The sequence below is a fragment of the Rhopalosiphum padi genome, chromosome 1 (genome assembly GCF_020882245.1).
Source record: "Rhopalosiphum padi isolate XX-2018 chromosome 1, ASM2088224v1, whole genome shotgun sequence".
In the NCBI taxonomy this organism is placed as follows: Eukaryota; Metazoa; Arthropoda; class Insecta; order Hemiptera; family Aphididae; genus Rhopalosiphum; species Rhopalosiphum padi.
The window spans coordinates 26,954,271-26,966,876 of NC_083597.1; the positions used below are offsets into that span (position 1 = coordinate 26,954,271).

Here is a 12,606-nt window from a genome sequence, read left to right on the forward strand (position 1 = left end):
TCCGTGGTGTGTATTAAATAAAAATAGCTTCCCGCTCAAAATTCAAAATGACGTGTACAATTTATAAGGAACAGCTGGGTTACGGTAATTATCACTTGATTAAAATATGTCTTATTGTGTTGATAAAATATTGCCGCCAAAATATCAAGGTCATTATGGATCAGAGATGTCTGTTCTCTAATCTCTTGGTCTTAATATAATGCTTTACAATTTACCATTGTAAAAATTGGTACCAAGTAATAAATAGTGAGCTTTCTGTTAAAATAGATTTAGTTGTTTCGTTTATATTTGTGACTAAAAGATTTCTTAATTTTATGATTTAATTTATTGTCATTAATTTTAGTCCACATCAACGATTATGAAATTGGTGATCCCAGAGATTTCTTGGCACAATCGTGACCCGGTGCTTAGCGTTCATTTTCAACCCATTGCCGATGATGGATTCTATCGACTGGCTACTGGTGGATCGGATTCTCATGTTTTTGTAAATAATAATATTGTTTGTAATTGCATGTTCATTTTTACTGATTACTACTTGTATGTGTATAATATTTCAGATATGGAGAATTAAAGTAGATGGTTCAAATGTGACTGTTGAATTTGCTGCTGATCTGACAAAGCATCAAAAGGCTGTAAATACTGTTCGTTTTTCACCCAATGGACAATGGTTAGCTACTGGTGATGATGGTAAATTAGTTGTTAATTATTTTTTTTTATTTATAAAACAACATAAACTTGTAAGTTTATATTTTTTTTCAGAATCTGTTATTGTCTTATGGAAATTCAAATCAGAAAATGGTCCTGATCAGAGACCTGATTTGTTGGAAGACGATGAATCCAAAAATCTTGAAAAATGGGCTTGTCATAGCGTATTAAGAGGCCATCTAGAAGACGTTTATGATTTATCTTGGTCTCCAGATTCTAAACGACTTATATCTGGTGGTGTTGATAATAAAGCAATTATTTGGGATGTTGACAATGGTAATTACATTTAGATTTAAAAATTAGTTGAACTTAAATCAATATTTTTAGATTTTTTAATTAATAGGACGCTATAAAGCAATACTTGATGATCATAAAGGTTTTGTACAAGGAGTGGCTTGGGATCCTTTGAATGAGTATGCGGCTACACTTAGTAGTGACAGGTAAATAGATAATACAAATTATTACAATATTCTATTCTAATTTGTTGTTTATTATAATTTATAGGACTCTAAGAGTGTTTAATACAAAAAATTGTAAATTATTCAGTAAATGTGATAAGTGTGTTCCTTTGGGGAAAAAAGGAAATAGCGAAGAAATAAAAACTAGACTTTTCCACGATGATACACTAAAGTCTTTTTTTCGGCGCATTTCATTTTCCCCTGATGGTCAAATTTTAGTTACCTCATCTGGTATCATGGAGACAATTAATGAAGAAAACAAAAATAAATGCTCCACTAATGTCAGCTATGTATTTGCCAGAAAATCATTTACTAAGCCTGTGCTATATGTACCATCTCTTGACCAATATTCAGTTGCTGTCCAGTTTTCACCAGTTTTGTATGAACTTAAAGAAGAAACAAAATCAGTGTTTGATTTACCATACCGGATGATATATGCCATAGCAACAAATACAAGTATTTTATTGATGGATACCCAACATGCCGCTCCATTTGCTTACATTGGCGATATACATTATACGCGTTTGACAGACTTATCATGGTAAGAATATAAGTTTAAAAAGTAACCAAATATTTAGAACATAAATTTAATAACTTTATAATTTATATTATACATTGTACAATTTTATGCGTATCAGGTCTCCCGATGGACAGTTACTTATGGTGTCTTCATCAGATGGATTTTGTTCAATTATAAGCTTTACAAAAGAAGAATTAGGAGTAATATATAAGGATAACACACATATTAAGACAGAGCCAATGGAAATAGTTGAATCGGTCATTCAAGAAGATACTGAAGTTAAAGAACTTCCAAATATAATCATTCCATTACAAATAGAACAAAAAGAAGAAAAACAAATTACTGATCGTTCTGAAGCGCCTACAAAGAAAAGAGTGCAATTGGTCACACTTTCTAGTCCTAAAAACAATAAATATATAAACAAGTAACAGTGTGATTATTTATTTTGTATTTTGTATTTATATTTTATTATTTATGTGAGATTAAACATTTTTTTTTTTACAAACATTAGTCTTCATCATCAAATGTTATTTTCTTTCCTTCAAATTTGGCCAATGATTTTTGTTTACGTTTTGCTTCCCATGATGGATGTAATGCCGTATCAATAGATTCCTCAACTTGTTGTTGCCTTCTTTCCCTTCGGTTGCCCATGTTGTTTTGTTTGCCAACAACCACCCTTTTACCTTTACTAAAAATGTCTTTAATTGGTTTTTGATATTCTACTTTTGTACATTCCTCGTCATTTTTTTTAGTTATTGGTGGTGGTTTGTAAACAGACATATAGTCTTTATTGTCAGCAGTCATAAAAAATGAATCAACAGTTTCACAAACTGGTTTAATTTCATTTATTGTGTTTCTTTGCTTTTTAAAGTTAGTTTTACTTGAAAGATTGTTTTCGGCTTTTCTTTTTGATAGATTTTTATCAATATTTACATCAGTGTTGTCGAGAGTTTCGTTTGCAGACAAATGTAAGTTTTTCTTTGGTAATTGCATGTTTAATACATTTATTTTGACTTGTGAATGATGTAAACTTTTGTCTAATATTCTTGAACATTCCTCTTTATCTCTGATAGTTTTTTTATTCTTAGAGATTAAAACCTTTGAACCTATAGACATATTTTTTTTATCTTCAACAATATTTGTATTATTTTCATCAGGCAAAATTTTTTGCACTAGTGAATTTTCACTTTCTGTAGCATTTTCAGACTCAGACTGAGAACCTTCTGATTCAGATTGAGTATCTCCTGACACTGACACAGCATTTTCAGACTCAGATTGAGCACCTTCTGATTCGGACTGAGTATCTTCTAACACTGATGCAGCATCTTCAGGCTCAGACTGAGTATATTCAAGTTCTTCTATGTTTTTAATTTTTTTATCAAGAATTTTAGTTTTTATCTCTGTTTTAACATTGTTAAGCTGAACGATTTTCTTTTTATTGGGTTTGTTTTTTGCTTTATATTTAGCACCTAACTCATTTAATAAATCTGTTATACAAAATTTCCAATCTGGATATTTATTTCTAAAATCTTGAATTTTATCAATTATAAATTTATGTCCAGCTAACCTCGCTAATGCCCTGGTTTCCAATGTTATGTCTATATTATTTAAAATTGTAGCAGAAGGTACTTCATTTTGTAAGGCATATTTTGTAACATCGTCATCATTTAATTTCTATGAACAAAATTATACATTAGATATTTAGTTAAAAATGTACATTATTAATAATTAATATTATAATACAACTTTTTATACCTTTATCACCATCAATTCATTGATAAAACGTTCAGCTTTTTTTTTATTTTTTGCAATTTGTTCTTCACTTCCTTTTTTTTCTTTTAATTTTTTTGCTTCCCGTGTTAATTTGTGGATTGTATGCACTTTTGATTTGCGCACAATATGACGCATGGAAACAATCTAAAATAATATTAAGGATTAATGTATGTCGGATATATTTCTCAATTTCTCATGGAAATAATGATGATACAAGAAATTTAAATATTTAAAATTAGGTTTCTTTGCTCTAAACACATCAATTAGATGAAATATAAATATAAGTGAATTACAAAATGGTTTAATTAAACTAAATTAATAATTTAATGTTATAATTTAAAGTTGGTAAAAATCACCTGATTATTAAGAGAAATTTTCGATAAAGGCTCCATTGTGAATATATTTGATATTATATAATGATTTTGCCAAAAATAATAAATATTGAAATAATTAACTAAAGAATAAGGATTATTTAAAAAACTCAAGATAATATTAACACGTTTTCTACTATCTGTTTACTAACATTGATTATAAAATAGACTATTCGATTGTGATTCTATAACCATTGCTGGTAACCACAGCTCACGGATAATAGATATTATATCATATATATTATCTGTTACCACCATAGACCTTAACCTTAAGGTCTATAAGGTATATGGTTACCACAGCATGATTAAAGATTTAATAATAATATCTTTAATCATGGACCACAGCTATCTTATTCATAGACGTGTTATACTTCTATGATTTTACTCTATTTTATCTGTAAGTTAATGTAAGTTGCCTTATTTTTAAACACGGTTTTGGTCATAAATTAAGTGTATGTCTATTTAAGATTCAAGCCATGGTTTTGGTGGTCACGAACTAGATATTTTGTTCAGTGATTTAGCTAATATATTATATTAATCTTTTTACATATATTAATATTTTGATTGAAATTCAAATAATAGAACCTCAAGACGTGTTATGGTCTCTGACACAGACGCCGCACAGTCTTAGAAGTTCTTTGGTGTTATGGAAACTGGGAACCTAAATGTTGCCACTAGCGCATATGGTGATTTTTTTTTAGTTGATAATATTATGGTATATATCAAGGGTTTTGCGGGGCACACAAAAAGATTTTACCGGCGTCCGCAAGGTCATGGGTCTGGTGTTCGTGGCGAGTTATTACGTTGTCGTTTTGCTAGAGTCGCAACTGGGTAGAGGCGGTCGAAGTTATGCGCTGTGTAGTCGTTTCCATGGCTAAATATATCGTTTCTATCCGAGTCGGTTGAGGCCCACGCTTCATTTTCAAATTACATCAAACAATTTCTAAGTCTATCGTCTATACTCATAGGCGTGCGCAGACATTTGTGGCAGGGTGTAGCCCACCCTATTGGCTAAGTCAATAAATATTAAGAAACCTGAACTCTGATGGAAGAAACAATTAAAATGTTACATACTTTAATTTACCAACTCATAATCACCCACTATTTAAGGCATAAATCATTCATATGGATATGAATAAAAACAGTTACTTATTTTTTTTTAAATTAAATCAGAAATATTGTAATTGCCAACACAGTTTAATACAATTTCGCAATCTGTAATGGTAATATGACATAATATGTTATCAATTTTATTTTTAAAGACATTTAATTTATTATTACGGTGTATCAGTTATTTTTCACCTACCTATTTAATGTTTTATGATTTTTGAAAAATCAAAAATCGTTATGTTTAGAACATGTATTACTATGTATAAAAATTTTGGTGTGGCTCGCAGGGTGTGCCATGGCCCAACTGCCCCCCCTGTGCACACGCTTATGAGTAGGAATACAGTAGATTCTTATAACTTTGACAAAGTTGTGTAAAAATTAAAATCAGCTTTTGAAATAACACCTCTATGACTAAACTTTTTCAATTGAATTGTTATACTTACACAATATTTTTTAAAAATATTTTAATATTTTGATTTATAGACTAGACTAGTTATTGTTATAAACTGAACACAATTATTAATTTCAAAGGACGGGGTTTTTATTAGATAAAACACTAAAGTTTATAGTAAATATCACAATAATTTTTATATGGTAGAATAGTAGAATACAATAAATCAAACATTAAATATTTTAATAATATTTTATTAAAAAAAAAAATGATATAACAAACATTTTAATTTATGTCATTATGGGACCATCAAGAATAGGTTTGTCAATAAATTTTATGGATAAATCTTGAGGTGCACCTTCAAGTTCTAACATCACAAGGGTATTGACATAAGGTGATGGTTTTAGAAAAGGAGCTGGTACATAAAGTGTAACTTGAGGTCCGCCAAGTGGCCAATATCGACCAAGGTTTACATTATTTAAAAATGCTACACCCTATAAATATGAAATATTATTTATAAATAAGGTTTATAAATTGCAAAAATATGGTTAAAAATTGACTTAATAGATTTAATTTGTTAAAACACACCTTAGTCCAGCCTGAAGTATCCAAATAAGTATCTAAACATTTTGTATAGTTTTTTGGTAATATAAACTGTGTTTTATAAAATGCTGGCAATTGAATACTAATGGCATTGTTAACTGTTTTAATTGAAGAAATCCATGATGTTTCGTTCAAAGGATATGCAGTCATTTTCCATGGGCTTAATGTTTTGTTTCCGAGAAACACTCGATCGAAAATACCCTACAAAATTATTATTGTTTTACATATAATATTTTAATTAAATAATTATACTAGTTGATAGTTTAAATAAGTATACAATCTGGTTTATTAATCTAAATACTACATTTTTTAATGCTAAAAATACCTACTAGCTGAGCTTTATATAATTTATCATATATTACGTTTTATAATAAGCATTATACTGAAATATATATTATACTATTTCAGTCTCAAGATAACAATTAAAATAATTATTACCTTTCTGTCTTCAATAAAGTCACCATAATTGATCCTTCCCTGGTTTTCAATTAAAATGCTTAAGTTCTGAATAGAACGGTCAATGTTTAAACTTATTGTAGTATTACCTTTTAACCGATTCATAGTACCCACTTGTACCTGAAAAAATATAATTAACACTTATGTTTTTATAATATTAATTGCAATGTAACTCTTACTTTATCCAGGTAAATAATTGCGCGATCTCTAACGGTATTCACAGTTAAGTTTACTGGATTATCGACATTTTTCTGATCATCTGTTAATGTTGTTTCATACATTACAAAACCTGTACTAATATCTAAGTCCTCAAATGGTAATGGAACATTACTAATCACCGGTTTAATACGTTGAGCAACCTTTTCAAATATGCTAACCAAAGGTTTTAAATAGAATTTACCATAGGCACCTTTAGGTGCAGGATTTGGTGATATCTCATTTGTCACAGCATATTTCTTAAAAACAAAAAATTAATTTACTGTTTAATGGATAGTTAACTATTATAAAAACTCACGGCTTCTTCAAGTGTCTGTTTAATTTGGAAATACTTTTCAGTAGGATCTCCAGCTTCGTCCAATGGAGCATTATAGTCATATGAAGTCAACTGTGGTAAGTATCCAATACTTTCTTTAGTGTCATTTGTATTTGCTCCCGATGTGAATCCAAAATTTGTACCTCCGTGAAACATATAGAAACTGAACGATGCATTCATTGCCAACATTACTTTCATTTGTTTTACAACGTCAATAGTTTTTACTGTAGATTCTGATTCTTGCCAATGAGTTAACCAACCAGGATAGAATTCTGAGTTTACTAGTGGACCTCCTTTTTGAACCTTTCTCATGAAGTCAAAACATTGAGAAGCTAGAACAAAAATATAGAATAGAACTAAAATGAAAATCTGAAATAAAGTTTGTTTTATTATTAATATGTAAGACTGATTTTCATTCAGTCTTAATAACATTCTTCATACATCAAATCATTTACTTAAATTTTATGTAAATATTAACCATTTACTGAAATTCCAAAATCTACAGTTGCGTATACTTCTGGAATAACACCACAGTCAAAGTATGATTGACCACATCCATCAATTGTAAAAAGAACAGCTTTGTTTTCCACATAACTTCTAAATAAATCTCGTATCCATAGTTTATACTCAGAATCGCAGGCATAATAACTTCCATACTCGTTTTCTACCTAATGAAATACATTATAAATTAAATTAGTAATAAATATCTCAAAATTGAATATATAGAATGCTTATAAAAAATTTTGTTTTTCACCTGGACCAAAATTATATTTCCTCCATTTCCATATAAATGAGGTTTAATTATTGGCATAAGCACATTAAACCATTTTGAAACATATTTTTTATAACCTGAAATTTAAATACTCACATGTTAGGTACCTATGACAAAATATAAAGAAAATAATTTGATGTTTGTAAATGGTTATAAATAAATAGTAAATAAGTTAATATTGATCAAAATATAAATTATTGTTGTATTATTTCTGGTCATAAATTAACCACAAACAATGAAAAATCCGTTATAGTCAATTAAGAAATGAAACCATATTTTTTGTTACATAAAAAGTACTAATTTCGATTTATTCCTTTTTACATGTAAACCATCAAATTATTCCTTTTTATTTTTTGGGCTATATTGGTTAACTTGATTAATAGATAATAAATAATAATACATATTTTATTGATATTTTGAGTAAGTACATGTTTTTTTTTTATGAATTTTATATAGTTAAACATTTGTTTAAACCACCAGAAGGATTTTACAACAATAAGTTTATCTTTTTGACTTAAAAAAAGTGAATTATAAAAATGATTTTATTATTATTACTGTTACTTGAAAATATTAACAAAAAAAAAAAAATGTTTTTAAATAAAGTATCATTATAAGAATAAGATAATCTATCCAAATATTTAATTAAATACTTTAATTATATGAATATTAAACAAATAAAACAAGAACTAACTAAAAAAATAAGTTTATCTCATTAAATGGAATACAGGCGCGGATTTAAGCCATGGCCCCCCTCGTAAACACAGGTAAATTTTAGGATGTCTGTTTGGCAGCCGAGAAAATATGATACACACATAGTATAGGCCTCCTTCAAAAATTTGGTCTGGATCTGCGCCTGATGAAATATGTTATATAGATCAGTAATACCAGATGGTTCTAACATTTCTTAAATTGTAGTTAATATGATTTTTTTAATATTATAATATGCTTTCTTCGTACTTGAGTTGTTAGTTCTTAAACTTTTTTTAGGTGTCACGTTTAATAACCAATAGGGAAATCCACCCTAAAAATAATTAAAATTAATTTGCTTATATAAATCTTATCTTAAACATAAAATATAAAAAAAAATATATTTTTTAAATTATATATAGGTACTTACAAAATCTCGTTCAGCACATATATATGGTCCTGGTCTCAAAATTAAATACATGTTTTCATTTTTGATTAATTTAATAAAATACTCCAAATCAGCGATCCCTTCAAAATTATATACCCCAGGAAATGGTTCATGTAAACTCCATTCTACATAACTACATAATACCAATATTAAACAAATATTAAAAGTAAAATTTGAAATACTTATTGCATATACATTATATAACACATAGCATATTTTGTCCATTTGTACATAAAAATAATTTTATATAGGTATCTAAGTGTATTTCATTTATTTAAACTTTGTGTTGATAACATTAGATCTTGTACACGTCTTGTAAAATGTGAAGATAAAAAATAGAATTTGAAGAAAAAGCAGAAAAAAATGTATTAACATAATCTATTATATTATTAAAATGTGTTAACCTTTAAATTTTGGGTTAACATTTTTAGTTTTTTTTTTATTATTATTATTTTTTTTATTAGCCATTAGCACAAAAATAGTATGGCTCGACCATTTTTAGTTTGAAAGTTTTTTAATATAATTTTTTTTTTTTTATTAAACACTAGAGAAATGTATGACATTAATTTAAAAAAAAATAAAAACAATCTAAGTGATTTCATTGATGTTTAATAAATAATAATTCTAATTTCTAGCAGGACAATAGAGTAGTGATTTCTATAGTAAATGAATCAAAAATAAATTAGTTGCTTGTATACCTTATTACACATAGACATTGTCGAGTTTCAATTATATATTTATCAAACACGTAGAAGTAATAATTTATATTATATAGAATAGATATGGGATAAGTACTTACGTTGTTATAGTGTTCAATCCAGCAGCCTTCATTTTTTTAATTCTATCTTCCCAATAAACTTGAGGAATTCGAAAATAGTGCAATGAACCAGAAACATATCGGAATACTTCACCATCTTTGAGAAATTCATTATTCTCATAATCAATAGTAAAAGTCTAAAAAATAAAATAAATCACAATAGATACTACCTAAAATCACTTATATTTTAAATAAAAAATATATATAGATAAACTCATCAAAACATATATATTAAAAATAATTATATTATATACTATTATAATAGTAATAAAATAATTTTCACAGTTTTTGCAAAAATTCTAAATTAAATTTATTGTACAATCATAATATGGATAAAAAAAACAATATACTAAAAGAGATTAAAATTTTAAATATTAATTATTATTAGAAGTGAACTAAATCAAAATTTAGAAAAAATGTCAACTCTTTTATAAGATTTGAATATTTAGGTATAACTTTTTTTTTGTTTTACCTTTCTTTGACAAAATTTTCATAAGTTATATTTAAATCAAATTTATTTTATTTATATTAGATATATTATACAAAAATTAAGTATCTACTAGTACGATATTTTATATAATCTTAAAACTTACTGGTTCTAAAGTTTCCAAAAAAACAGGGTTGATTAATGAGCAAATAAAACACACAAATATCCAGCTCATATTTTACAGTTGAATGAAAAAATTAGTTTTATTATTTGACATTTGATGAGAAAGTTTTTATGTGAAATATAAATATATAAATTATAAGTTATAGCAAATTTTTTTTCTTTTAAATAAATTAGGTACCAAAGAATGTCATGCTTCTCTTTAAACAATATGAATACCTAAGTTTAGTTATTATTTAATAGTATTATCTGGATGTTGGACTGTTTTTATCTCTTTTCGACGTCGGTATAGCAGCGGACTAAAAATATACCTACCTACTTAATAGTAAATAGTAGGTAGCTACTAGTTAATTGTTATCGGTTTTTTAAAGTCATTATTTGATATCGAAAACGTTATTATTTATTAATTACATATTTAAAAAATTAAAAGTATAATATATTATATAGGTTACATAATTCAATGATATTATGACTGCCATTATAAGAATAATAAACAATACTGATAAAAAGTCAGTTAAAACTTGTAAATTTGTAATCTGTGAACCTTTTTTTATTTCATAAAACTCAGATGAATAGTTTATATAACCGTAGGCGTGTTTCATTTATTCATTATGTATTAATATTTCGGACTTGAGAAGTAGGGCGAGTAGACATATACTTATACACACACATATATGTATTATGTATTGTTAGGTACAGGCAGTACAGCACATAACAAGACAAGTACGAGCTGGTCTAATTTAATATACCTAATACAATACAAGTATTTAGATGAATAGTGAGTTGATACCTATATAAAATATCAGTAGGTATATAGCTATATAGAAAAAAAAATAAGACTGCAAGAGGTGGTAACCACTTGTGAGTTATTGTGATACATTTTAACGAACTCTAATAGGTATATTATGTCTTTGCCAGGCACCTTATAATACTTCCTGCTTCAGATAAAATATGGGGGGGATATCTATTTTTGAGTAAAATAGATTTATAATTTTAGGCGTTATTTATGTTTAAAATGTACAATTCTTGAGCCTTGGAACAACATAAAAATTTTATTTTACTGTATTCTTTATCTTTATATTTATCTTTGTACTGTAATATTTTGGTTTTATAGGTATAGTTCACGGTATATAGAGTCATAACTCATGCGTTCATATGTACAAAAATACCTAATGTAAATAATTTAATTTACAATATACACATTATTATTATTGTTTAGTAAAAGTAGGTATTCCGTGATTAATTACTTACAAAAATTATTTTCATTTACCTACTCCACTGTTTATAATAAATTTAATAAAATAAACTATACATTGTATGTTATACTACAGATCACGAATTAAGATATACCTTAATTCGTGCTACAAATACACACACTGTATATATGCGTGGTCAACTCGAATCGTCCCATTTTAAGAATACTGAACAATTTTGAAATTTTAAATTTGTGAGTGTGTGGTAAACTGGTAAATTACATTATAATTTATATTTTGTGCCTAACTTACGTAAGTACCTACATGTTTTATTTTTATCACAATTTTTCAAAAAATATGCAATTCTTAACATTTTTAAATCCATCATATAATATAAAAATATATAGTAACATTGACCGTTACATGCCATGTTTGCAATTGTCTATAGGATAGTGAATTTATTTATAATTATATTATATATGACATATACATGATAAACTGTAGTTAGTTAATCATGACTACGATAATTTATACCTAAGCAAAATGTGTGAATTTTATTTTCTACTGTTAGAGCCATAAATGAAAAAAATCACAACTATTACCATACAAAAATATCTAGTTAAAAATAAAAGAGGTGTATCAAGCGGCGGATAAGTCTACTGGGACACCGGGATTTTCCCGGTGGGCCGACATAAACGGCACTTGAAAGTTGGAAGAATCGTAGAAACTCATGTGGGTGCAAACATTTGTGGTGATTCACAAACCCGTGGAGGTGTTTTCCCACACCACCTAATATTTAATTGCTACTAATACAAAAGTACCTAATAAAATAAATCTTAATGTATAACTGTGTATTCTGTATTTCAATTAGTAATTAGTATAATATATAGGTAACTGTAAAATATATCTAGTGACGAATTAGCTCATTGCATTATTTAATTATTAGTGTTTATTTTCATAATTTAATTTATTTTTAAGTATGATTAGGTAGTATGACAATTAATTGAGTAATCAATTCATGTTAAAAAAAAAAAAAGGGCGAGCAAGTGAGTATCGCTCTGCTGTATAGTAGAGATGGAGAGTAGGTCACTATAATGAATGTGCTAAATTTGAAGGCAATGCACTAATGACAGGTATCATTGTATACGAAAAACGATTCTGAA

The 12,606-nt window shown here is 27.2% G+C and overlaps 3 protein-coding genes across 3 annotated transcripts; 1 reads left to right on the forward strand and 2 right to left on the reverse strand.

Annotated features, from left to right (window-relative positions):
- The first annotated feature begins 167 nt into the window (after window positions 1-167).
- On the forward strand, window positions 168-2,190 carry LOC132932389 (chromatin assembly factor 1 subunit B). The gene is made up of 6 exons (XM_060998749.1): window positions 168-484; window positions 558-687; window positions 760-981; window positions 1,049-1,145; window positions 1,210-1,704; window positions 1,802-2,190. The coding sequence occupies exons 1-6, from the start codon at window positions 359-361 to the stop codon at window positions 2,109-2,111; spliced, it is 1,380 nt and encodes a 459-aa protein (XP_060854732.1). The 5' UTR covers window positions 168-358; the 3' UTR covers window positions 2,112-2,190.
- Window positions 2,120-3,958, reverse strand: LOC132932390 (serum response factor-binding protein 1-like). Its single transcript, XM_060998751.1, has 3 exons — window positions 3,813-3,958; window positions 3,439-3,600; window positions 2,120-3,357 (listed from the first exon to the last, which is right to left on the reverse strand). The coding sequence occupies exons 1-3, from the start codon at window positions 3,846-3,848 to the stop codon at window positions 2,191-2,193; spliced, it is 1,365 nt and encodes a 454-aa protein (XP_060854734.1). The 5' UTR covers window positions 3,849-3,958; the 3' UTR covers window positions 2,120-2,190.
- Window positions 3,959-5,561: 1,603 nt separating this feature from the next.
- LOC132917514 (beta-galactosidase-like) lies at window positions 5,562-10,691 on the reverse strand. The gene is made up of 11 exons (XM_060978292.1): window positions 10,237-10,691; window positions 9,626-9,780; window positions 8,809-8,959; window positions 8,649-8,712; window positions 7,674-7,768; window positions 7,398-7,587; window positions 6,902-7,251; window positions 6,567-6,842; window positions 6,370-6,507; window positions 5,917-6,132; window positions 5,562-5,822 (listed from the first exon to the last, which is right to left on the reverse strand). The coding sequence occupies exons 1-11, from the start codon at window positions 10,303-10,305 to the stop codon at window positions 5,619-5,621; spliced, it is 1,908 nt and encodes a 635-aa protein (XP_060834275.1). The 5' UTR covers window positions 10,306-10,691; the 3' UTR covers window positions 5,562-5,618.
- Between the last annotated feature and the right edge of the window lie 1,915 nt (window positions 10,692-12,606).